The sequence below is a fragment of the Apostichopus japonicus genome, chromosome 18, assembly GCF_037975245.1.
Source record: "Apostichopus japonicus isolate 1M-3 chromosome 18, ASM3797524v1, whole genome shotgun sequence".
Taxonomy (NCBI): Eukaryota; Metazoa; Echinodermata; class Holothuroidea; order Aspidochirotida; family Stichopodidae; genus Apostichopus; species Apostichopus japonicus.
The window spans coordinates 4,841,269-4,868,460 of record NC_092578.1 but is presented as its reverse complement, the minus strand read 5'-3'; the positions used below and the strand labels follow the sequence as shown (position 1 = coordinate 4,868,460).

The window sequence follows — 27,192 nt, the reverse complement described above, 5'->3', positions numbered from 1 at the left end:
AACCAAAAGTTTTGCAAAAGACCCAACAAGTTTCTTGCTCTTTCTCTCTCTCAAAAACAAATATATATATATATTGCAAGTTTCTTCTGATAACCTTTCTTCACTCCCATGTTTCATACCCTACAGGATATCACAACAGCCATCATGTCATCCTGTGGTTCTGGAACGCTGTCGAAAGATTCGATAATGAGAGGAGGTTAAGACTACTTCAGTTTGTGACGGGAACATCCAGCATCCCTTACGAAGGGTTCGCAGCGCTCAGGGGGAGCAACGGACCCAAGAAATTCTGCATAGAGAAGTGGGGAAGTACAAAGAGTCTTCCAAGGTAAACCCCGTCGTCATCCACTCTTTGGTATAATAGTCCAATGCTCAGACAGCTTGGATGACAGTATTTTATAATAGGGGAGGCTATTTCTGTATTTCAATGATAATGAAAGTTTTGCTACATAATGTAAACAACCTTATGCAGTCAAAGACGGGAGGTGTTGCTTTCACATTATCAACTTTTGCGACGTCCCTGGTTTTCATTTAAGTCGTCAAAATTGGAGAGTAGGTTTTATTCAATCTTCACTTCAAATATGCTGCTAGAAAATGGTCCACAAATTCAAATATGCTAGAAAATGCAGATAATGGTCACTCATGTTCAGACTCTACCAATAAGCTGACTGCAATACATCAAAGAATCGGGAGTTCTCTTTGACAATGAGAACTCAGTTTGGACCTAATTGTAGCTACACAACACAGGATTCACACTAATCCCTTCTTTTCCTTAATCCCTCAGAGCCCACACATGCTTCAACCGACTAGATCTACCTCCGTATCCTAACTTTGCTATGCTCTTGGAAAAGCTAGTCATTGCTGTTGAGGAAACCAGTACATTTAGCATGGACTGATGAGAGAGCAAATGAATTGTTTACTCTCAAAGAAACCAGTACAGTATCGGATGGACCTAAACGACAGCAGACTTGCAATTGCTGTCGAAAAAACTATGTGATGAGTGTGGACTGAGCAGACAGCACAAAGATGGAAATATTACCATTTAATTGGGGGAAAAATGATGTGAAAGATGGCAATGTAAGCACTGCTGTCGCAGTGTCCAGTACATATATCACGGAGGTGATGTAACAGCTAATTTTTGTCGCGGCTGTTAGCAGAAGCGGACCTAAAATGGATTGAGAGGATGATAAACGTCACTGTTTCAAAATTCCAATAGGAGGAAACGTATGGACGGAGAAGTGGGGGAAGCAGCAATCACTGTTAACAGAAGCAGAACCTAATCATGAACTGAGAAGAATACATAACCAACCATTGCTGTCGGAGAATGTGGCACTTTTATGCCTGAGACCAATGGGACTGTCGTTTATCGCAATCACTGTTAACGGAAGCAGATCTAACATGGACAGAGAAGACAAGAGATTGCTATGATACATTTCATGATATACCATTGAGACAGAAAATTGCTATGGCCGATGCTCCTTGCACGATTTAATATGTTTCATGATATACCATGGAGAAAGAGCATCGCTATGGCTGTTGCTGTTGCACGATTCAATACATTTCATGATATACCATGGAGACAGCAGAGTAGTCGTCACCGTTGCTGTTGCAAAATTCTTCACCATAGGAGATTGCAAATTAACAGTTATAAGTATTCAACAAATTTCAAGATGGACTGATATGAAAAGAACTTTTATAATTGCCGTCGATCGAAGCAGAACATGGAGCAAAGAACCTAGGAGGATAGCTGTTGAGCAATCACTCTCAAGCAATCGCTGTCGTTTTCCAGTCAAGGGGACTGAGAAGAGAGAGCACGTGGAAGGTCAGTTATCGGATGAAATTGGATGGATGCAAACCTGGGGCAAAGGACAGCCATATTGGAATTTATAATAATAACCATGAAGGGGAAAATCCTTGGAATTGTTTGCTCTCTTAATCAAATTTAATTTAAATGTAGCCTTGCTAAGATTACCAGAGAGAAGGATACAGTTGGTAATGGCCTCAACCTTCATTGAAATACCACTGGAGGTGGTGAGGGGGAGGGGTAAGGTAGGAGGGAAGGAAGAAAGAAAATGCATTGGTGTGCCCTACCTTCAACATTGTTTGTGCTGGAAGAGGGGGATGGGAGGAGGTTGAATGCTTTAGATCTTCATCCTTTACAATTGTGTTATTCTCTTCTCCCTGTCTTTCATCTCCCCCCTCCCCCCTCCCCCTCCTTTATGTGGTGCAAAGACGACCTCTGTAGTCCTTTCATTTCCCTTTGTCAGCCTATTTTTCCTCTATTCATCGTTCATTTTTTCCAAGTTTGTTGTCTATCCATCTTTCATGTTTTAAATGTGTCCTTAAGATCTGTTTTCATCTCAGTTTGTCTTTAATGAAGATCCTAAATAGGATCGGAACTGTCAGTCCGTCTAACTTATTACTTTTACTTACACAGGCTTTTTGATTTACAAGTAGAGAATTAGATAAACCATTGTTGTTTTCCTCTCTCTCTATGGTTTAGTCTCATTAGAACTAAAACAATGGCCATCATAGGTTCATGTCAACTAATGAATATTTCACTGAATATGGGGTCGACCTTCGAAGAATATGAATTGAAACATGATGCCCTCATAACTTTTGATATAGATATTTCACCTGATTGTAATGTGTGCACGGGCTATAAAGTATGATGTGGCTTGAGCAGGTCATTGAAGGTCCATATATGTCCAACAGTGTTTCAAAAGTCTGGAGACAATGTTCAATTCGTAACAACGGCTTGCCGACGAAAAATCACCAGTATCCATAAAAGTGATCGTACCTTGTTCTGTCGAGGTATGTTATGGAAAGTTCTCTTCAAAATTGTCAGGGTGTTTGGTGAAAGTAAGTCATTAAATTATGCAAATTTGACAAAATATCTTGGAGATGTTGTAATTGGTAGAACTTCCATCAGTACAGTAAAAGCGCTCAGATATATAGACAGATTTAATTGTAAAATCTACGATACTCTGAAATCGTTTACCATAACTTGGGGCTCGAATCCCAGCAACTCATTTTTTCTCTTGTAAATTCGTACACGCGTCTGTGTTTTTTACGTTATCTGCATAATCAGCAGGCTGGAATATTTTATTGTGAAACTTTTTGGGAAGATACATCGAGTGCAATCCAAAGTTATTTTTTTGAGCAAATAAATTTTTCTTCATTCTCTCGCTCTCTCACACTCTTGAAGGGTGGAAGGATAAATGAATATATATCATGTTAAGAAATATAAATAAAATTTATTATATCTGTTGTAGACATTAGTAGAGAAAATAAGTTTGGCAACAAGAAAAAAATGATTGTTTATCAGATCAGTGAAATTATCATTCTATGCAAAAATACCTTCTGTTTTTTATTAATATCTTTTTTTTGATTTTCATACTCTGTGATTTGTTTATAACCCGTTGGGTTATCCATGTTATGTAGAATAACATCTCGATAGTCGCAGACTCTTACTACATTGTATCCCGGCAAATGTATTATACATTTTACGGTGGTAAAATTAAGAAGTAGGTGGGAGTTTTTTCTTGCCTCAACCCTAAACTTGCAGCACTCAAAAATTTCCAATGAATACTGTGCATTTGTTTATCAGGTAACTAACAGTATCAAAGTATATATTTATTAAGTCAAAAATTGGTTATTGGTTATGATTTCAGATTGGTTGGGGCCAAGCATAGAAAATTAAAGACCTTGACTTGATGATAAGTTGAAAAGATCTTGCAATTATAGACAGAACCAATCACTGTGTCATGCATGGTACTGCAGTGAATGTCCATCAGTTTTTTTTTGGAGGGGGGGGGGGCATGGGTGGTGGTTGTGTATGTTCCTCAGATGAATAATATAAATCTTTACATAATTCTTAACTTGAATGCACCTCTTTGTTATTGGCAGCAGAGTGTACAGTCTATAATCTATATTTAGTTCTGGTTATCTCTGGAAGTCTGGGTTATCATTCTTTTGTGTGTTCAACAATAACAAAGTTGCGTGATACAGCAACAGCAGTATTTATGACACAAGTTAAAAGTAGAACACGGTTTCATTGTGTATTTCCATTTATATATTTTACGGTAATCCATCTCTGTCAAATTTCTTTCGATGCTGCCCGGAGATGTACAACCCTCCCCCGTCGTGGGTTCAAGGACTTAATTCATAAATATTGAGGCTGTGAAATTACATCTTTGTATAACCTTGTAAAGTGTTTCACCACCAGGAATGATTCTGTATTTTGTAAATATCAGCTCAAATTTGTGTGAGGGGGATGGCGGAGGAACAGCGAGTTGTGATTTATATTAAAGGTGTAGGTCCTATCATGTTCTGATGATCTTGAAACTAATTCCATCATTTTTATGCTGCAGTTTTAGAATGCTTTGATCATTCCGAACAAAATCTTTCTCTCCCTTCTTTTTCTTCTACAGTGGAGTACAAAAATCACTGTAGAGTCCCAAAAAATTCTGTTGTAAGAAAACAAACAATTTGGGTTAATAACCAATTAATCTGTATTCATTATTCATTCCAATTATTATTATTGTCATGCATCTCTGGAAGAGCCGGTGATCTTCATAGAGAAGAGAGTACAAGATTAACATCTTCAATTTTTTATGAGTTTTTCCCCCCCCCCCCCCTTCCCATTTTCTTTTTGCAGTGTCTTAACACCTTGGTTTTGAGTATCACATATTATACAAGGTCAAGAACGGTATAAGTATCCGGTGTTTTTCGGCATTAATTCCCCGCTCTTCTTGTAATTACTACATATTTATCTCTACGGCTTTTGATTCGTCGATGCCAAATACGTTTTTGGTTTACATTACTTAAAACTTATTTAAATCTATTAACGTATGTTTATTAATAATGCAAGGATTCCCCACTTGAGGCAGGAGGGTTTGTCCGACAATAACTAATCAGAGATGCTCTTTTTATATCAAATTTAGCATAAGTCAAAAAAAATAGGTCTGTAAATGGCAAAATCAGTCTTTGATCAATTTTTTATATCCTTTTGAAAATGCCGTTCAGTTTTCTACTTATTTCAAATATAACTTTTTCAGTTATCATGGATATGCTGTGACAAATTCAAAAAAGTTTTTGGGAAATTTTTCGGTGGAAAAATTAGCGAGTTGTAAAAAACTGCGAGAACAATCATTTGTGACTTTTCATTCATACGCATCCTCCTGCCTCGAGTGGCTTGCCATCTTCAATAAATTTAACAAAGTATGCATGAACAAGCTTATGGAAATATTTTATACATATAAATATTGTTTATTTGTAAAGAAATGAAAAGATAAAAACATTTGACCTGTGGCGTTACAGTGCAGTAGATCGGTTTATAAAATATAATAAGAAACAATAAAAATGTGTGAAGGTGCAGCAGATATTATGAAGTTTCTGCTCAAAGAGTTTAATTAAAAACAGTATGGAGCAAAAACAACAAAAGAAATGCAAGTGATTACGTCTCTAGTGGCATGGTGGGGGGTGTCCAACATTCACAGCTTCCTTGCAAGCTATACTTGCTTTATCAACGATTTAATCTTGACGTCGCCAGAAAAAGCAATCATTCGTATACAACTTCTGTGCAAATAGAATAAGATTATGACGGGAGTTTATTTGTTGTTTTAATAGGTTGACCGATCGATGGATGCATGAATACAAAATTAACAACAAACAAATCCAAAAATTAAAATTGTTTGTGATTAACAAAAGAAACTCATCAACTTGAAATGTACAGACTCAAGTAAAATGTACATTCTTTGGATTGGTAGAATTAATTTACCTCCCTGATTCGTGAAAGTACTTATCTTTGATAGTGAAAATGTGCTGCCAAGAACATCCATCACCTACTAATGTGAGAAATCCTCGCCCCACATATAATCTTGGTACATTACGGCATGACATATTCTTGGTTTTTTATTCACTCTTAGCAGATACGAGAATCTGGAATTGCAAACGTCAACTTTTAACCAACAAATATATTCTATTACCACGCTACCTGACCTATGACCCAAACAGTGGGTGACCAAGCTCTACGGGTGAGGTCACAAGTCAGGGGTAGCAGGATAAAAACAACTTCCTTTCATCATTGGGTAATTTGTTTCTGCAAAGTTTTGATAATTGTGTCTATAATGTCATTTTATACTAACTTGCAGTAAATTTGCAAGTTCACTGCTTTCTAGTCATATGGCTAGCCTAAGGATATCACAATGTGAGAAAAAAACATTGGGAAGCAGTGTGTGATTTGTACCGTGCAGACAGTACCACGTAGAACACACAAAGGTCATCTATGCAGTATTGTCCACACAGAGCAATTGATTGGCCTGGTACCAAACATAGCACACAATGTAATCAACTCAAATGTATGCAGAAGTTTTCTAACACTTCAGACCCAGGGTATGTGAACTCAACAACTTCCAACACACCTAGGCATGCTTTTGCATGAACATGGTGAAATTTTATTGATAAAATGTTTCTGGGCATACAAAATCTTGAGGAATAGAAAATTGAAATATTTATATTTATTACTCCCTGATATACCCTGTTTTGGTTGAAATTATCATGTTAAAATCTCATTTTTGAGTGAATACTATTATATGGTATAATAATGGGGGAAAATGCTTTGAAAGCTCTTCTGAACAATTTTAAGCTGAGGTAAATTTCTAGCTGGTCCATGCAAGCATTCACTTTGTCAGCTTCTGCTACACCTTTGGATAGTAAAATTCTACAACTTTGATTTCCATATTATGGGATAATTTCTTTCTTCACAATTTATAATTAAAACTATCTTTCCTGTGTCTTATCTCCGCTAATGCTTTGCTCCTTAAATCAGCACCCGCGGACTCTGTCGCATCGTAACCGAGAGATGTTAGCACACTTCCCTCCTTTGTACGAAGGAAGGGATTGTAGGATTTCTCCTCAGCTACGGTCGACGGACTTGTGATGTTCCTCTCCAGTCGTTGACCTTTCACCCACAACAACTTCTCCTGATTTGAATAATATATGAAGCAGAGAACAGAATATGAGTGACATAATCAAAATTTGCCCAAAGTGTACTCTCTCTTCAACTCAACAGCATTTAGTGGTCAAATTTATATTGAGACCTTCCTCTGTAAAAATTGAAAAGTGCTTCTGTTTAGTCTCGCTATGTCACAGTGCGAGAAAAAAAGGAAATATTATGAATGCTGGTAATGTTTCTACTGCTATTCTAGTTGTCAAGATCTTAAGGTTTAAAAACATGCTATGTTGGTGGAATTTTCCTTTCATTAGACTGCTAAATTGGTGATTAGCTCCTCAGTGTAATTGTTATTGTTAATCCATTGTTTTATAAAATTCTAATAACTCAACCGAATTATTTTTTTTAAATTTCATATAAACAATGGAGACACCCTTGGGTGAAATTCAACACCATTTGTCGCGTTAAAAAAAAGTAATTGTATTGAAAACATGTTACTTGTTGTCATAAAAGTCATATGATGTGCTATTGAGTTATGCATTGCACATCTGAGGAACTCACCTTATCGTCTGTGTGTGTTATTGAACCTGAAATGCTTCAAAGGTTATTTATAGTTTTTGGCCTAATAGTCAGTCACCCATTAGAATGACAAATTTAGAGGTTAGAATTATGTCTGATAAATTGGAAAGGGAGGAGAGAATATTGTTTAGTCTATCATGTTTGGTAACACATTTGAAGCAAACATATTCTCTTCGCAATAATTTTAATGCAGGTAAACTTACCGAGATGGCAGCGTTCTCTGGTTCTATTGACCGTGCAAATTCTAGATTATCTTTTGCATATTCATGACCTGCAAAATAAACCAAATAATGACAGAAATCAGTTTGGAAAAAAATATATCTATCATTTGTAAAAAGTTATAAATAAATTCCTAACAACTAGAGCTGTTTGATATATCTGAAAGGATATTTACTCAGCATGGACATCCACAGAAAACAATCCAGAGTGGGCCAAGAAAACTTCTGGTTACAATAACGGGTTAACTGTCTGCAGAATTAACCGTAACCGGTTAACCATGTTATAATAAAAAGAACCGGGTGGATAAAAGTCAAAATTGAATTATTTCAACCCATTTTAAAGGAGAGAACACAGTTTTTGTATCTCTTTTTACTGCTTTGATTTGCCTCCCACTCATCCCTAATCAGCACCTTTCTCTGTATATCCAGTACCTGCTTTTATAGCACAGATTACCTTCCTGTCCTTTCCTAACCAACATCAAACTAAAGGAACCGTCCTTCCAGGCATCTTTCAAAACTATTTACATGCTTAAACATCCTCCCACACCAAATTTAAACACAGGGCCTTCTTAACTTAGTTTTTTTCCCCACCCCCCCATCACATGTTTTCCATTCTTCTAGTCTAGAATTTCTCATCCTGAAATATTGTCAGACCTCTGTCTCAACACCTTTGTTCCCAGTTAGGCATACAATACACACATATTAAAGCGCCCTTCAAGTGGAAGAGTTGATAGGACACAACCCATAAGATTTTGTTACATCACAAACGGACAACTTGATACCAGCTTGATTATTTGATATATCGACAATACACTAACCAGGCCAGACTAGAGTGGTATCATCCAGCTCACAGATCTTATCCAAGCTGCTGACCATTGTTGCACAAGAACCCTCAAAAGTTCGACCTGTCGGGAGAAGAAACGGCTCATTTTAAAAATCTCATCCTTTTGACGTCAATGAATCAAAATGCAACTTTTATAACTGTGACTTCAGCAAATCACACAGGTGACTATCATGACTACATTTAAATGGCCCACTTCCTGTCTCCCTCCTGTCTTCCCCCACCCTTAACCCACTCCCATCCCAAACACTCAAAAATATTTGTGTCCATTCTCAAAGTTGAAAAAAAAGTGAAACAACTTAATACAGCAAGGTGGAGCAATCATCCAGTTAAGTACCCTTTTTAGAATAACTTGACTTCCAAAGCTATTTTCATGATTTGCATGATATGGAACACTTCTGTTGATATATCTCAAGTCCGACATAGGACACAATGATACAGAATTTCACTTCCTAATGGTGACGTCAAGTGTAGTATCTACACTGTAAAGTTTAAAGGTTAACTGGAAGCTACATTTACAACAACAAATAAGTAGACAATAAGGCAAGTGGGGATAACTATATGCAACAGTGGAAAGTGGATAAATGGACCAGTGTCCTCACTTTAAACAGGTCCTGACATACATCAATGCATCTATCAGCCCCCCCCCCACCCCGGTCGCCCCAAGGTTGAAAAGCAAATAACTTGATCAACTTCTCAACCTCATTCACCTTTCATAGAGACTAACTGTATGATCATGATGATACTCTGAGCAAGCGTACTTTGCTTAAGAAAGAAGAAAAGGAAAGAAAGAAGAACAGGAAAGCAAAAAGACTTACCACAACCAGACAGGAACAGACAATCACCAGTAAAGACACATTGAGGACAACCTGGCCTGGCTTCTAGTAAGTAAATGGTGTGACCTATAGGAGAGCAAAACGAAGAAATTAGAGACCGTAACATGGAGATGTATTGTAGGATGAAAATAAAAACAAAATGGATATTAGTAAGGATGAAGGGCAAGTTTGGGGATGAAGGCTGGGATTAGAGGTGAAGGGTGGGGTTAGGGATGAAGGGTGTGATTAGGTGTGAAGGGTCGGGTTGGAGAGGAAGGGTGAGGTTAGGGGTGTAGGGTGGGGTAAGGATGTAGGATAGGGTTAGGGATGAAGATTGGGATTATGATGAAGGGTGGGGTTAGGGACGAAGGGTTCGGGTTGGAGATGAAGGGTGAAGATAGGGGGAAGGGAGAGGGTTAGGGATGAAGGGTGGAGTTTGGGGTGAAGGGTGAAGTTAGGGGTCAAGGGTGGAGTTAGGGGTCAAGAGGGTCAACAGTGGGGTTATTGGTGAAGGCTTGGGTTAGGGGTGAAGGGTCCAGTAGGGATGAAGGGTGGGATTAGGGTGAAGGGTGGGGTTAGGGGTGAAGATGTAATTTCATTACTAAACATAAATCACAAATGATATATCTCTAGCTATTTAAGCTTAACACACATATCACTAATATCTCAGCTGCTTGTTTCACCAGGCTACAGCCACCATGTCAAATTAAATGATACCAATCTCTTAATGGTTTGCATAATGGCATGCTTTCCTTACAGATACATACCCACTGTGTGCCCTGGTGTGAAAATAGCCCTGAAATTAAGATTTCCAACCTGCATGCCATCACCATCTTTGACATAGCTGACAGAAAATGAAAAAAAAGGAAAGTTACATGGTCATGTCTTTTAACTACTGCATCAGTTTAAATCATTTTTAGAAATTGATGAACACAACTTTTTATAATAATATAATATCATATTCTATAATAATATAATATTAACAGCCATACAGTATCTTGATTGACACATGTGATGACATCAGCAGCTGCAATTATCACACAATCATGATGTAACCTGATTACAAGACACAACGTGACATGATAGGATGTGACACAGGAGGACAATGATTTGACATGACATGACATCACATGACATCACATCACATGGAATCGCTTCACATCACATCACATCACATCACATCAGAAGCTCGCTGATGTCCTCTGGGCAAGGACCGAACTTTTGTCATATCAAAGTAAAATATAAATTTGAACCACATGACTGGTAGAACAGTCCACATTGATTTGTTTAGATAACTGCATATGTTCATTACTATGTAATAATAATAATAATATATATTTATATAGCTACTGTATTTACACATCAGAATATCACAAAGCACTTTACATGGGATTATAGTCAAATACAAGAACAAATGAAAGATACATAAAGAGTAATGAAAGGAATATACTGTAGTAGTCACAGCAAAGATCAGAAAATAAATCAGTAAAATAATCAATCGATAAATTAATGAAACTAATATAAATGAGGTAAAGACAAATAAAAACTAGATCAGTCATTAAAGTACATGTAGATAAAAAAACAAAAGATGAGTTTTAAGTTGTAACATCTTAATGTAACAACCAGCTTGAATGCTAAAGTGATTACTTGACGAATAGCTCGACTGAAATACTCCTTATTGCTTCGAGTACTTACTTGGTACAGCCAGGAATGTTGTCTTTCTTGTTGCCATAGATACTGACATGTTTGTAGTCTGCTCTAAGTTCTAAATTGCCGCCTGCATGATCCCTGTTGAAGAATTGCAAAATGAAAGCATGTAACTTTGGATTAGACTTTGAGTATCAAAGAGTGGACGATATTAAATTACAAAAATATGAAAATATGATTGAGCTCACCACAAGGCAAGAGTACATCAGGAAATGATTTATACGGTATCGCATATCAATCTCGACTTTGATTCTGTATCAGTCAAATTACTAACTCCGCCTGCCTAATAAAAAGAAGCATCACATAGAGATGATACTTGAAAGGCAGAAAAACTTAAAAATTCAAAATCTGCAGAATTGTGAACAGTTTAATAGAATTTCCACACATATTAACTAGTTCATTTAACATTCTGATAAAATTACCTTTATCATATAGCTTGATCGCCACCATTGAATTATTAGCAAAGTAAAACAATTCTCTTCTTATAACCCTTGTAAACATTTATTAGTTGTTTTATAAATCTTCTGTGTTTTGGTTTTAATAACATTTGTATATATTCCTCTCATTTCTTTGTGCAGTTTCACCTACCAGTGCTTGTGTGTTGTAAAGATCGCAGACAGCCGCACATTCTCTTCCTCGATTACTTTCTGTTTGTGAAACGAAATGAATTAAAAAGGACAGAAATTTGAATAATACAAACAATAATGACATCACCTGTGCATGAGCTATGAAAGCATTGTGGATAATCCACAAACGAACTACAATAATATAATATCATACATACTAAAAGTTACTGACGGAGTTTACTGAAAATATTATGCCGATGATATTCACATCATATTCTTCTCTTTACCTCACCTATCCTCTTCTCTACATTCTCTTAAATTTCTCTCTAGCTCTTTTAATGTCTAGCAGCTTTATCAACTGTGTTTACCAACCTGCTAAAATCAATCCATATGTCCACTCATCTTTCCTCTCCAGTACGGTCCCTTTACCCTCCTCTCAATCTCTCCCCCCCCCCCCCAACCACCCATTGTAAGCCTCGCTACTCACACACAGGCTATATTGACTTTCTTTATTACTTTCATCGAACTTACCTTCACTGCAGCTGCGTCAGCAGGGTCTACAACCACAGCGGTATCCGTTGATTTGTCAATCACAAGGTATGCATAGTTATCTTCAAGTAATGGTATTGGCCGGATTTTCACATCTGAAAAATTGACAAGTTTGACCAAGTTAACTTAATATCACAACATCCCATGCAAAACAAAATACCTAGCAGAGTTGCGTTGTATGGTTTCCAAGGGGATGACACGGCATGCATTATATAAAGTCTTTTATCCATTGAAAATTGGAAATTATGAACTTAAATGAAAGTGCATGGAACACTCAATTTTCTCAATGTCATAGAAAAAATATGGTATATGGTTACAATTAACACAAAGGCTGGGGGAAGCAGAGAGAGGTAGAATTGGTACCAGTGTTCTGGGGCAGAGGAAAGGGGTGTATACTAAAACTACATTCTGCAGGAGTGTGATAAAGATAGCTCTGCTTAGAGAGTTACATGAAGACCATACCACCATGACTTCAAAACAGCTACATACTTCAAACAAGACAGCATAGGCTGTTCAAATGTACATCACACATTGTCCACTAAAATATTTTAATGCTTCATATCATATAACAAGAAAAGGGATATTTAGGTGAACATACCTACTGTAGGAATTGTCTGGGAGAGCAAAGACTTTAATCGGTACCATTTGAATACAGAGGTCTATACAAAATCATACAGGCAGGATAATACAATATGGGCCTATACTATACAATATGGGCCTATACAATGTAATCAAGCTTCTTACCATGTCACCAGTACTTTTTTTTCTTTTTAAACAGTATTCATCCAAGATAGAACCTGGTCACAAAAGCCAAACAACTTGTTCCACACTCAGTCACATGCCACCAGTACTACAGTAGAGTTAGCAAAGCCAGCTTAGTTGTCCACATATATACAACAGAACATGAAGTCCTTCACACGTACATGCTACACAGCCTACACTGTAGGTATAACAATATCTTCTCAATTTCTTTTCTACTGACTACTGCATGCACACACACAAATAAGGATTTTAAAAAAGGTTTCACTAATCTTTCATGAATATTCATCATCTATTTAATTCACATTCCATCCCCCATCACCTGTCTCTGAAGAAAGCCAAATGAATGTACTGTACAAGTAAAGTAGCATTCCTAGTTGCATTCCAAGAAGAAAGGACAACAAAGCAAACTGTTTGGTGGCAATGGCCAAAGTATATTGCTGCTCAATATCCTCTTCTCACAAACTGCTTATACTGAGCTATATACATAATAACAAAGACAATTATTCAAAGGATCATACAATATACTGTATGACAAATGTCAATAGAAATGCAGATCTGTTTTGCTGTGAGCTCAGCTTGGGCATTTAATTGTTTCCTTTTCTTAAGGGAATTGTGATATTGCATTAGATGTAACACTCTGTCAGTTCCCCTGTAAGGGTCTGGAGCCGAGTGCGTCTGCACAGTGTTATCTGTACAGTAATCCTCAGTGTTGCAGTCAAATACTTTTATCCGAGTGCCGAGCACTTGAGATTCCGAGAATGTTTTTTTTTTTTTGTAATGAAGGAAGACACATCAGTTTGGTATATCACTTTTAAAAGGTAACATTGCCAAACAAAATGCAAGGGGACTAGGGTAAAACAGTGTGCTGTCAGTTAAAAAGTGGTTTTGTCATTTTTTTTCTTTCTTGCTCTGGTTCATTGTTTGAGTGACATTCATGTAAAGCTTCTTTTCTTTGTCAATTTGTAACACTATACAGTACAAGGCATCACATATTCATTACTTACACATATGTGGGCAGTTTCAGTTTGAGAGGGATAGGCACTGAAATTAGGGTATATGGTTTGACAATGGTAATACAAAAGTCATTAGTACTGGCTCAAAATTTAGTGTGCTTAAAATTGCTTCAAGTTTTTCAGAAGTACATATTCCTAGTGGATGTGGTCCTTAGAGTAGTCTCCAGCCTACACTGAAGAGCATTAGAATAGACTTTTAAAATATCTCCATTTGAGCAACTACATTTATAAGTGGCAGTACAATGTGTGTTGACACTCAAGTATGGGTGACCATTATCTGACATTATCTGATGACCTTGAAATGAATGTCATTCCTCAAAGTCCTTTCACGACTGAAAAGTGTGGTACTGTAGGCATACGGTTAAGATTGAGCTCGGTTTCTCTCCTGTGTGACATCTTTTACTAAAAGTTCATATAGTATGTACCTTGTATAGAGATGAAAATTTATATAGGAAGAGATTTATCACCTCCTAATTCTGTTGCTGTAACTTTGGAATGTCCATCTGGGTACTGCTCTCGGAACTTCTGAAGGTCTTTCTGATGCATCCATTCTCCCACTCGCGTCCTTGCATACAGCATATATCTGAAAAGATTAACAATCTCGACTTTAAATTGCTTACGATCGAAAGTAACTGTAATACACTGAATTTACTGACAACCACAGAAATATATCTGAAAGATATTGCGTCACTTCAATTAATTTGCCGATGCTGATATTATATTCGTAAAATTGAAACCGCTACTGTAACGTTAGGCTAGACAAGGCAAGCACCTCATTACACTGTACTCATCAGTATATGGCTAAGCCTAACAAGTAATATGAGCCACATTCCTGTGTGTATAACCTAAGCAAAAACTTAACCTACGCCTGACTTGAAAGTTACACGACAGACTTTCGTTATTTTCAAATCTGTTCATTACCCAACAGCAAACAACGGTTTTCCTGGTTTCATCATTTTCAGCAGTGACCATAAAACAACCGCAACAGTAGGCAGAAGTAAGAGCCACAAAATCATGGCAACTAACGTAACGAACTTGTTTACATTTAGGACTATCAAGTAGCGCAATGGGTTAGGTATGCTCGTTGTGGTCCGTACGCGGTAGTACACCGATAAACCGTGACCTCTATGCCAATTATAAGACAATCTATCTATCCTCTGTGCCTATCAGTTCTTCATTTTCAAATTCACAGAAGTGTTTGAAACTACGATGAATACGTTTGCAGATCACAAGGATACGTTGGTTACGGATTAAGAATCAATAATCCACTTGGATCACTTGTTACTTGAGTTTGTGTATGTTGGTGAGTGGGGGGGGGGGGGGGTTGTGGGAGGAGAGGATGTCATGGACAATAATTAATAAATTTGAAAAACATCACAACTTCATTTGGTCACATTTAACACCTTTCCACAGGACATCTCTTAATAAGAGCCATCTACTCCTATCTAAATTTAACAGCTGCATGATTATTCCCATTTTGCATATCTGAGTATTTGAATGCAATACGTTGACACCTCACCCTCCCCAACCACCCTTGTATATTTATACTTACATGTATAATGTATACATGATACTTACAAGTACATGTATAAAGCTAATTCGACATAATATTTCAGAGGTATCTGATTAAGAATTTTTATATTCACTGATTATTATTCATGATATGCACACAAAAAACAACATGGTTGATTGTATAAATGTAGTCACAAACCTATGTGCCAAGGATTAAAACCATGCAACATTTGGTTCTTGTTTTGTGTTTAAAGCCATTTGATGAATATTAATGACATAAAGTTGGAGACATGAAAATGTGCTTATGATGTACCAACATGAACCAAATTTTATACCCCGCCCACTCATTAATATTCATGAGATGGAACCAAGACCAATCTGCTTATAAAGGTGCTTCTACTTACGAAGTATGACATTGATTCATCTTGTTTTTGAGTTATCGTTTACAAGCTGTTTTTTCACAATTTCCCATTGAGCCCCACCCACCATGAATATTATTGAGGTAAACATTGTTGTTGCCAAAAATATGTTCACACTATTATGTAGTTACATCACCATACAAAGTATAAACCAAATCGGACATACGGTTTGAAGATATATTGACATTATACAAAACTGCCCACTTATTAATATTCACAAGATAGGGGACCACAGACAATAGGGTTCATCATGCGGCATCTACCTACCAAGTATGACATTGATTCAACTTGTGGTGATTGAGATATGTTCTAGCCATTACATACATCACAAACACACACAGGCGTGCCAGCATGATTGCAAAGTTTATCGAGCCTTCGGCATCGTACCAAAGAGATGAGAGTAATATGTTTGCAAACAAAGACTGCAATGACAAAGAGCAGATAAAAGTTATGTCCTTTATTTTCATCTCTTTATTTAATAAGCTTTTTCATAAACTAACAGTGGAGCAGAGGAAGCATTTGAATGAGAAGAAAAGTTTTATCACTAACTCTTAAGTTCCCAACTCTAGGTCTCAGTGATTGATTCCTGCAGTTTAACCTCAGATTTATTATTTTTTTATTTTTTAAAGAAATTTGAACTAAGGATATAAAAGTCTGAGGTAAATAATGGAAGTTTTGAGGACGGGGATAAAATTGGTACAATGTTTGGGAGATAAAGTCCAAATTCTGCAAATTTTTCTTTGGAAGTTTTGTGACAAATAATTCATTCTGTCAAAGGGATAAAAGTCTCATGGAAAAGAGCTCTAATGTTCTTCTTCTTAATCAATGCCTCTTCTGGACTACCATATCTTAATTCCCTATAAAATGAAAGCAACCTTGCAAAAAGGTAAAACAAAATTACAAGTATTTCAAGAACAATTCATCAAAGCAAAATTTTCAGAGAGATACCTTCTCTACCTTGTCAGAGACAAGGATTGTATATTACTGTTGTGTGTCACAATGACATGATATCATTGATTGCTGATATACGATAAAATTATCACTAAAGGGAAACTATAAAGGCATTTCATGCCTAAACTGTTGTTGCTTTTTCACAATTTAACACAAAGATGTTCTCACATACAATCATTGGTTGTAAAATATCAAATAAATGTCGATCAAGCTGGGCAGTTCTTAAAAACACATGGTTCAAGTATACCCATATCGAGAAATTATTTAGATATGATATTATTATAATAAGTCTTTGGTAAAGACAATATGTTACCTCATGAATGCAATCACACCTGAAATTAAAACAAAATTCTATTTTTTGTATACTGTAAAGTAAATTGTTTTCTCATGATTGGTGTGTTAACCTGTCTATATGAACATTTCAACAATATCTCTCCCTCCCAATTTTAAGTGGCAATCTCCCAGCAAAATTCCATTTCTACTTTTTCTTGTGTTTTTTGGTACTAAAATAGCAATCAGAAAATGGCACTTCATAGGCTTTACCTGCATTAGGAACCTGGAGAAAATTCACTTTAGCCACCAAAATATTATCTTTTGGTAAAGATACTATGTTACCTCATGTATGAAATCACACCAGAAATTAAAACAAAATTCTATTTTTGTATACTGTAAAGTAAATTGTTTTCACATGATTGGTATGTTAACCTGTCTATATGAACATTTCAACAATATCTCTCCCTCCCAATTTTAAGTGACAATCTCCCAGCAAAATTCCATTTCTACTTCTTCTTATGTGTTTTGGTAGTAAAATAGCAATCAGAAAATGGCACTTCATACGTTTTACCTGCATTAGGAACCGGGAGAAAATTCACTTTAGCCACCAGAATATCCATGCAAACTTCGAATCAATATTGATTTACTAAAATCTCATCAGCGTACCTTTGTCTCAAAGGGAATAAGTTTCCAGAATATTTTTTTTCTTATGAATTAGTTGCAAAAAACTTTCCAATTGTTTCTGATAAGTTAGCTGTAAATAAAACATTCAGTAAGATTAACAAGAAACAAGCCTAGATATGTTAACTGCTAATAATACGATGACTGGCTTGTACTCATGTGGAAAACTTTTGTGTGTAACACTGACCAATGCAATCACACCCACCTCATCCATCTCAATGTTGATTGTTACAGCACTAACCAACAGACACACCAGTGACCATTATCAGGAACCGTTCAAAAATGTTATGGTATCCTCCCATCAACATGATGTGCTATCCTCCCAAGATGACTCTTGAGAGCAAGCTCAAGACGAAATGAGGTGTAACGCAGCCACCGTCATTAAGTCTCTGTGGCCAAATGCCTACATCGGCCAAAATGCCAAAATATATGTATGCTTTTTTTATGCCAAAATTGTTATATAAGGGGACAGGAATAGATCTTTGCTATGGTGAATGTCATCAGTAAGGCAAACCCATCCCCCCCCCCCCTTTCTCGTTTTTTATTTACAGAGAACTGTTTGTACGAATTATCAAATTCTATATAAAATAAACAAAACAACTTTGTCAAATCCATATCAAAAGAAGTCTGGGAAAAAGGTTCCTTACTAAGACGTTAGAAACATTGTTGCATTGTCAATAACAGCTGCAGGATACTACAAATAGTTATGTTAGTTGTGAAACTTTATCCCTGAATAACCTTTGACATGATTAGAAAAGTACAAACAAATATAATCCTGGCTTCAAATAGGAATTTTTCAACTGGCAAGGGCATAGTTGCTTCAAACACGGTATAAGAAATTTCCTGATTTTTAATTTCCTCTTTTCTGAAAAGAAAACAACACATCAGTTAAGTAATAAGGAAACAGACAGTTTTTGTTCTCCAGACCTACGTAGGAATTACCATCTATGTACCATTTCTTGTGTTACATGCTCCATTAAGTAACAACCGACATAAATGTAAACCAAGCCAATAGTTTACTAAGGTTGCTGCCGTTACTGCAATCAATACACCTACAGCATGCAGAACCAAGGCAACCACCTAGATTGATCACTGACAACGACAACAGTGTATGTAGCCGAGTAAACTCTTGAGTAGAGGTGTTCTTAAGCATGTGTTTCCAACTGAGGGAAAATGGAGACCAACTACTAACGAGATAAAAGTTAAGTTGAATTCCGTTGTGTAGGAAGTCTGCACTTTGTGAGATACAGGTTTTGAAAGATCATCTACAGGCATTAACCATTAATTTTATACTGCCAGAATTCACCCTTTCTTCAAACTTACTCTCTCCAAATTTTATTACTTCCTGAATATATTCTCATGCTCTCTGGAGGAGTTGAACTACCATGCCAGAAATGACACAGAAAATATACTTTTAAAGGGGAACAAAAACTGCTCTAACTCTATCTAAATCTGACGATGTTGTTAGTATTCCTAGCTTGTTGAGTCCAGCAAAAAAATGCTGTGCACTTTTTACACCCATTAAGTTTACTTTTTTTTTGTCAACAGATATTTCATATTTAACACACACAAAATATTATGTAATTTTTACTCTGTCCTTTTGCTTTAACACAATCATAAAATAATTCATCTAAACAAAACAATGTTTATTCTATCAATGGTAACACTTCTAATATATAATATTTGTAAGTATCTATATTTAAAATATTTGATTTTTTCATTTGTAAAAATCTAATCAACTCCAGTAAAAACATTTACAGCTAAGGATAATTCATTTTTTATCTCCACTGATAGACTGATACCTCTCCATTAGAAAAACAATCCTTTTTTTCTTCTCCTTCCCCTTACAGATTTGTCTATAAAAAACATCTGATTTGCTCACTCTCTCTCTCTCTATTCCAGTGTTTGGAATATCCAATAGGAAATATCAGGCAAGGACTTTTAGGAACCCAATTTGAAAGAGACATTTGGTTCCCTATGGCCCTGCCCTTTACTCCAACCAATGTTTCTTTCTGGCCCTCATAGCAATATAGTTGGAAACCCCTGGTTTATACTATATGACCAAATATACACAGTTTGACTGTAAAGAACAATCACATTATAACAGCATATGACCCAGGCATAACCTGTAAATTTGTTTTGAGAAACCTAAACTAAACTCCAAAGGAGTGACCAATTTGGTATATAATCAATATGATAAACAATTTTATTCTATACAAGATTAACCAGCCAAAATAGTATGGCAGGCAGAGAGTATGATTGTACTGGGAATGTTAAAAGAAAGAACGAAGAAGAAAGATTTAGTTTTCTTATACTCAAAAAAAGGAGCATTGAAATAAAGAAAGAAAGACTTTAACAGCAAGAATTTCTAACAAACAATGGAAGAATGAAACAAGACTGGTATTTTGTGTCATTAGACATACTAAACGAAACAAAAGTTAGAAATTCTGAAAATGCATTAAATATGTGACAATTATCCCAGGATGACGTGATGACCATAATTACACCAACATTTAAAAAAAAAAACACAGAAAGCATCATCTTTCAAAATCAACTTTTTGAGGCAAGATTTTAGCCTTTGGAGGGGACTCTTATGAATATGAAACTCTCAAACCATAAAATAAGCCTCTGGTAAGAACTGGTAACATCTTCATGATAAAGAAATTTCCATAACATACCATAGTTATATGAGTATTAAAAATGGTACCAGGTGAAATAATACCAGTATGATGAGTAACTTGTAACCATATTGATGAGTTGACAATAACAATTTTATGGTACCAGCCTGCCAGGTAAAATAATTTAAAATCACATAACACAAAGACAGGTAAAATAATTATGGTTTATACCTTAGTGATGAGTAAATAATTTACCGAGATGCACAAATATTGTCAGGAAAATAACTACCATGGTTTTATACCATGGTTTATATCGAGAACAATGTACCATACCATGATTAATAGTGAGTACTAAGTACTGTACCATGGTCAAGGGTACGTAACCACTACACCGTGTTACAAAGGCTGCACAGTTAGTGACTTACCTTTGCAAACAATTCACATCTCTCCCCCAAGTTAACAACGTGGTGAGGTATTCTGGAAAACTATCACACCCTCCTCAACAGAGGTTTGGACTCTTTATGATTCTGATATTTCAGGATGTGATACTCAAGATGCAAATGTTTGCTTAAAAATTATCTTCAAATTAAACTATGTGACATATATATTTCAGTGAGTACTAATGATGGACATAAGTACACCATGCCTCAGTGATCGGCAAACAAAAGGAAGGATGGGTTAAGATGACAAGGATATTATGATGGTTTAAATACCACATGTGTATCTTTTGTGCTGTTACATTATGATAATGCCCACCCTTTCCCCACATTCCCCACCCCCTTCCCCCACATTCCCCACCCCCCCCTCTCTATGACTGACTTGTCAACGTATCAAAGACAGAAAAGTTGCAGCCGCTGGAGAATCCCCTGCGGCCCCCTGAGCGTCGTACTGTCTTTCAAAGTACCGTCCTGCAAGACCGTCAATCGCAGAGTTTTTGTCATTGCTATGAACATAAATGAGGACGCTGCGGGCTGAAGCTCGAAACCGACCCGATCTACGATATGGATGGACATGTCCAATCGACGACCCCGCAGCTCTGCTTTTGGCTTGCTTTCTCTTGGGACGACTACTTCACCTTCTCGACTTGCTGGCGGCGGTGGAATGATTGTTATGTATCCACAGCTCTGGTGATACCGATTGCCGCACCAGCGAGATGAACAGAGGACCTCACGATTGGTTACTACTATTGCTACTACTTCTACCGTCTCTGCTCTCTCTACTGAACTGAGAGAGAATCTGATTCTGATATTCCGCTGTTGTATCGATGCTCAGCTGACCAACTAGTATGTCTGGATATGGAGAAAATAAAGATCGACTTTAGAGAACAGATTTTAGAGTTTGGACCAAAGTTTTTACCGAAACTGACGGGAGGGAGTACTACCGAGAATAAGATTACAAATAATCGATCCGGAGAAAACCTCTGAGATTCATTTGATTATGAACTTCACTCTCTAAGCAGCATTTTGCAATACTATATTTAACTCACCATCCAAAAAAAAGGGGAAAAAAAGGAAAATAAAAAACGGAACTGTTCAAATGACAGCTGAGTAGGCAACTTATTACTAAGAACTACAATAGTGTGGGGTATTAGTGAACAATAAAATTACACAAAAGCTGATTAGCCCTCAAATTCTTCGTTTCGAGAAACGAGAGAATCAATGATGAATAACTCACCAGTAAACCAAAAAGAAAGCAACTGCTCTGGTTCTTAATCATTTCAAGAAATTTGATAATACTTCCATTTCGAAAAAAATCAGTTTTCTTTCGACTCAAATAGACATTTTTGAAATTGTGTAAGTGTATATCTATATGCTTTTTATTTGAATAGAACATAGTTAGTTAGCTTCCTTCATTTAATTAGTTAATTGCTTACATTGGGTACAACAATGTACTACTGATTTTAAAATAAATTTTTAGACCTGAGCTCACATCCATTTTTACTTCTTGCCTGTGGTGAGGGCACAATATACACACTCTTTTTTTCTTTTTCTTTTTAATTGGTTGAGAAGACATTCCTACCACCATCCAATTATGTCATTTTAGCTATTTTGTTGCAATAACTCTCTGGTACATATTTTTTAAATTTATTTAATAAAGGGTTCAATTCATAAGAAAAGATGGCTTTACCCATTTCTAGGGACGCTTCCTGTTGGCTGGTACCACGGAAAGAGCTCCCACCGGTACTCATTTTGGGGGAAGACATAGCAGTCGATCTGTTTCCACTTTGATCTCTTTCCTCCACTGTCGCCTGAGGGTCATCATTCTCGTAAAGCCAATCCACCGGATAGCAGTATGGACCGTCGCAGAGATCCTTAAAGTCATTAGATCCAGTAGCCTGTGAAGTAGGATTGTCTGACACTTCTTCCTGCTGCTGGTGGTGGTCACGTAGGACGTTATGGCCTTCTCTACCTCGGTCAAGTCGGCTCGTCTGTGTAATCTCGTTCACTTCAAGTGGTCCGAAGATGTCCGCCAAGCTGCCCATGGAAACATTTGGGTGGTGCTTTCCATGGTGCCTTCGAGCCCCACCTGCTGTCCTTAGGGCCCCTCCTTCTGCTCCTAACAGCCCTCCTACTGCCCCTCCTTCTGCCCCTAGGGCCCCTCTTTCTGCCCCAAGGGCCCCTCTCTCTGCCCCTAGGAACTCGCCAGGTGTGCGATATTCCGCTGCATGCGTTTGCTGGGTAATGGGTCTTTCGTCGACCAGTGAAGGGTCATTACGACACTCCTGGCCGGTGGTGGCCTCATCGCCTACCCCACAATCTATTTCAGTGCTGGAAGGGCCTGTCCCTTGCTCTTGTCTGTGTTTTGTTGTATCATCTCTGAAAGAGGCAGCTATCTGGACTCTGACCTTTCTATCTTTCCCTCTTGTCCCCCTTCCCCTCTTCACCCCTTGAGAGTCGTCATCACCACCTCTGGACAGGCCGTCACCTTGACGACAAGGGTTCGTACCTCTGCCATACCTTGGACCATTGTTAGAGTTATCACCTACAGTGTGTGATGTGGAAGGTATCTGTACTAAGGCCTCAGACTGGTCCAACGATGATGATGGCTGCTCTGATGGAGAAGTCAGGCAAGGATGAGGCTCAGGTGAACTCTTTTGCATACTAACAGGTGGGATGGTAGCTTCAACATCATCACCATCATTATCGTCGCCGTCTTCGTCATCACCATCATTATCATCATCGCTGCAGTGGTCATCCAAAGGGAACCAATCAGGGCTATCATCCACTCCATCATCAGGACGTGCCGGCCAATCTTCCAGAATCTCATGAATATCTGGGAGGGAGACCCAAAAAATACCTCAGTTTAGATTCCTTACCCTATTAGCAGATTTCAATGTCACCTACTGAATATACACCTCCGTAACAATATCGCAAAGATCAGCAGGGTTGGAAGAAAGTTCCTTACTTAGCTCGGATTTTAAAATATTTATAGCTAAAGTATGAACTAATAGAGGCACAGAGCCATGGACCTCAGTCCAGTCCAATAAACTATTCCGACCAAAGTAAGAAGAGATCCTGAATAACCAATAAGAAATCTTTCTCAATTTTTTCTAATATTTTCAAAGCAATATTTGTCATAAATACATATTCATGTTTTATTTCTTGGCCATTGTGTATTCCGCAGGCTACAGGAAAACATACAGTCACTGATTTGTTTGCAATTACAACAATAATGAAGCACCTAAACATTGTCTTACAAAAAGGTAAATTTCTTTTGTTTAAAAACAGTCCCAATGAAGAGGCAGAGACCTGAAATTCTATGGATGATAAATGATAATTTGACCTCTATTAAACACAAATGCATTCTTGTACTTGTTATCGGCATGCCAAGTACGACGGTTGAGTAAGACACCATCAACAAAAGGCCAAAAAAAAAGACAAAAAAAAGAAGAAGACAAAAAAAAAAATAGGTTTAATAGCAATGCCTACCATCCTGAAATACACAATGGTTTGCCAGGTCTTGTGGTGCTGGCCTGTCTCTTTGATCAGGCTGAAGAATCAGTTCCAGAATATTGAGAAGTCTTGGATGGCAGTGCCGGAGATGACCTACAACAGAGGAGATCAAGTTTCTCAGCACAGGATTGCAGGTGATCTTGTATGTAGGTTATACAAACTCTTCAAGGTGGGTACATCATCTCCCTTCCCCCCCATTCCCACCCCCCCTCAACCCTGCCAAGAACAAGTTTTTTTTTGATGCTGTATATGAGGTAGGTATGTTTGTATGTTGTTGGTATTACATTTTACAAATCTAGATTGCTTCACAAGTGGTCTGTTGCATAAAACAGGTCACCAATTTTTGCCCCATAAAACATGCTACAAGCTTTGCCCCATTCAAGACTCAAACCACTGCTACGAGAGGAATTTCCACAGCTGTGACATTCACTATTAACTTTCTTCAAGTAAACCCTCTTCAATATATGATACTAGCATAAGGGGGTAAAATAAATTCCAGGCCACTATCTTTAAAAACTTAAAGCAAATTTTAGCGTAGTAAAATTTTGAGGCAATAGTGATGTCTTTAAAAAGACTGTACAAGACCACCTGTGTGTATTCACCAAACGCAGCATTACAATATGAACATATGACAAACAAAAATTAGACTGTTGCGTCAACCATCATTAAATGGGGCTGCCCTTTCTATAGTTTTTGTATGTCAAAACTTGTGAAACACATCTTAAATTCTAAAAAATTTAAAAGCAACTCGAAAATAGCAAAGATATTTTTTGCTAGAGCTGGAATGTAAACCAGTTAATAATTGGTTCGAATCTCTCTCTAGCCCCAAATTCTGTTGTTCTTTTCCAGTTTATTTATAATCTCCCACTCAATTTTCCTTTGTCTATTTACTCATTAAGCATGTGTAAAAGAAAGTTGGCCTGACGTTCGATCATAGCAGGATCTTGTTCAAAGGCTAAATGACAAGTGTCAAGTGTCACTTAGCCTTTGAAGAAGATCCTGCTAGGATCAAAACGTCCGGCCAACTTTCTTTTACACATTCTCCTACACATGCTCTCTAGTGGATAAGCAGTTTGCTAACAGTTTTATTTTATTTTTACTCATTAAGCAGTAAGAGGCCTAAGAGATAAATTATACCTGTAGATTTTCTTTCCATAAAACCCTTTAGACCTCAAGATATGAAACTGTTTGACTGTCGTCAATACTGACCAGATTGGACATTTATTTACAAACTATGTTTCGATGGTTATTACCGTTTGTATTTTAGAATTACCGTCCATTAGATCATCAAACTGAGAGTAACCTCTAAAGACACATAAAATACTTGAAAGTCGTAGAAATAAAACAGAAACTCACAGCAATGGAGAGGATGGAAGCCTGTAATAGCCATCTTCTCACAGTCATCTAGCTGAGGCAAGCTTCTAAGTAGAGCAATAATGATAATCCCAGCAGACCACAGGTCAATCTTACACGTCAGCTGCTCGACACCGTCTTGAAAATAGACAGAGTGATAGATTAAAAAAGTGAAATTCACTCATGAATATAACAATTCATGTATCCTTTGTTTTTTTTCTATCAGATACAGGGTTTTGTTTTAATAAGGAAATGTTGCAATGGTGGGGAAGCAGCCTACATACACTTTTTAAACATCCCCACTACCCCCTGCCCCCTCCCCCCCCCAACTTTGCGCATAGGAGTTAGCAGTACAGTTCGTCCGGACATGATTTTAGATAAATGAAACTAATACCAAGTTTCCATAAAATTATTTACTCACAGAAATCAATGCGAAGTTAGTAATACTTATTAGACGAAACAGAATAAGAAATTTCCTTTGTAAATATCGGAAAGCACTTGCATTTTAAAATACTTCAAAACATATTTTTTTACTTTAGACACTTTTCAAATTGTAGTAGGGGAATTTTCCAGTAGGATTAGTAGGAAATGTTTCACCAGTTAAGCACATACAAATAGTTTTCAAATTTACAGTCAAAGGGTAAACAATACAAATTGCTTCTACTGTGTTCTGCTTTTGTTAGACCGTAACAGGGGTGACAGAAGAGGGTTCAATTGGTGGGAAGGGGGCACAGACTTACAGGGCAAGTGGTGGGAACTGTGACTTTTATTTGCGGCGAGGAAAATCAAATAGGTGACTCTAAATCTTCCGACAAAAGGGATCCTCTGTGCATTCCATATCACGGATTCCAGTTATTTAATCATTTTTGAAAATGTCCCATGTGCATTCCATGGTCCATTGGTGTGCAGGGGTTTGCTTACAGACTTTGACTAATAACAGATGGTGAGAGAATAAGCTGGAGGATAGAAGAAGGTATGTATAATATTGACTTCTTCACTAGCAATTTAGATCAAACCCCAAAATTTCTCTTTTAACCCCAATTGCACGCAATTCTGCCTTCACAGCTCGAATACGATTTATGTGGATAGGTCGCCACCGTGGTGGTGATTCAGAAAACCGTGGGAGTGGTTCTCACCTAAAACTTCCGGAGCAAGATAGTGGATATCCCCTACGGGCATGGTGTTCTGTTCGTACGGAGAAGGAACGGCCAAATTGAAGTCGATGACCTTCACTCTTTGGGCCGCAGTTAATAGAACGTTACGACCTGTACACAAAACGAAAGCAAATAGAAAACAAGCTATTGAGCAAAGCAATTTACTAAATGTCATATCCTGATCGAAAGTGTTTTATATACTTTCGTTATTTTGATTGGTAAGATGCAATAACGCTTGCTTATATTGACAATTGAACTATCGACACCATCAGTGTT

The 27,192-nt window shown here is 37.2% G+C and overlaps 3 protein-coding genes across 11 annotated transcripts in view; 1 reads left to right on the top strand and 2 right to left on the bottom strand.

Annotated features, from left to right (window-relative positions):
- The window catches only part of LOC139958888 (E3 ubiquitin-protein ligase HECW2-like), a 64,505-nt gene extending 59,490 nt beyond the window's left edge, over nucleotides 1-5,015 (top strand). For 5 of the 6 annotated variants that reach the window (XM_071956303.1, XM_071956306.1, XM_071956304.1 and 2 more), the window contains 2 exons: nucleotides 127-325; nucleotides 782-5,015. In XM_071956303.1, coding sequence (XP_071812404.1) covers nucleotides 127-325; nucleotides 782-893 — 311 coding nt within the window. In that variant the 3' untranslated portion in view covers nucleotides 894-5,015. The remainder of the gene's footprint in view (nucleotides 1-126; nucleotides 326-781) is intronic. The other variant, XR_011789897.1, reaches the window with a different exon arrangement.
- LOC139958890 (probable hydrolase PNKD) lies at nucleotides 4,628-15,094 on the bottom strand. Its single transcript, XM_071956313.1, has 10 exons — nucleotides 14,924-15,094; nucleotides 14,470-14,585; nucleotides 12,210-12,322; nucleotides 11,701-11,759; nucleotides 11,101-11,193; nucleotides 10,173-10,249; nucleotides 9,409-9,492; nucleotides 8,568-8,654; nucleotides 7,735-7,802; nucleotides 4,628-6,983 (listed from the first exon to the last, which is right to left on the bottom strand). Exons 1-10 carry the CDS (start codon nucleotides 15,016-15,018, stop codon nucleotides 6,762-6,764), a joined length of 1,014 nt encoding a protein of 337 aa, XP_071812414.1. The 5' UTR covers nucleotides 15,019-15,094; the 3' UTR covers nucleotides 4,628-6,761.
- Nucleotides 15,095-16,096: 1,002 nt separating this feature from the next.
- Nucleotides 16,097-27,192, bottom strand: part of LOC139958889 (uncharacterized) — a 29,536-nt gene continuing 18,440 nt past the window's right edge. For all 4 annotated transcript variants that reach the window (XM_071956309.1, XM_071956311.1, XM_071956312.1 and 1 more), the window contains exons 10-14: nucleotides 26,899-27,027; nucleotides 25,766-25,900; nucleotides 24,386-24,502; nucleotides 22,584-23,729; nucleotides 16,097-21,745 (exon numbers count right to left, since the gene is read on the bottom strand). In XM_071956309.1, coding sequence (XP_071812410.1) covers nucleotides 21,624-21,745; nucleotides 22,584-23,729; nucleotides 24,386-24,502; nucleotides 25,766-25,900; nucleotides 26,899-27,027 — 1,649 coding nt within the window. In that variant the 3' untranslated portion in view covers nucleotides 16,097-21,623. The remainder of the gene's footprint in view (nucleotides 21,746-22,583; nucleotides 23,730-24,385; nucleotides 24,503-25,765; nucleotides 25,901-26,898; nucleotides 27,028-27,192) is intronic.

What these genes read in the sequence shown, in the direction of transcription:
- LOC139958890 (XM_071956313.1), bottom strand. Translation starts at nt 15,018, where the DNA reads ATGATTTTGTGGCTCTTACTTCTGCCTACTGTTGCGGTTGTTTTATGG. An exon ending in TCTGTTCCTGTCTGGTTGTG is followed by an intron (nt 8,655 to 9,408) that starts GTAAGTCTTTTT and finishes TTCTCCCGACAG; the next exon opens with GTCGAACTTTTGAGGGTTCT. An exon ending in TACCACTCTAGTCTGGCCTG is followed by an intron (nt 7,803 to 8,567) that starts GTTAGTGTATTG and finishes TTTATTTTGCAG; the next exon opens with GTCATGAATATGCAAAAGAT.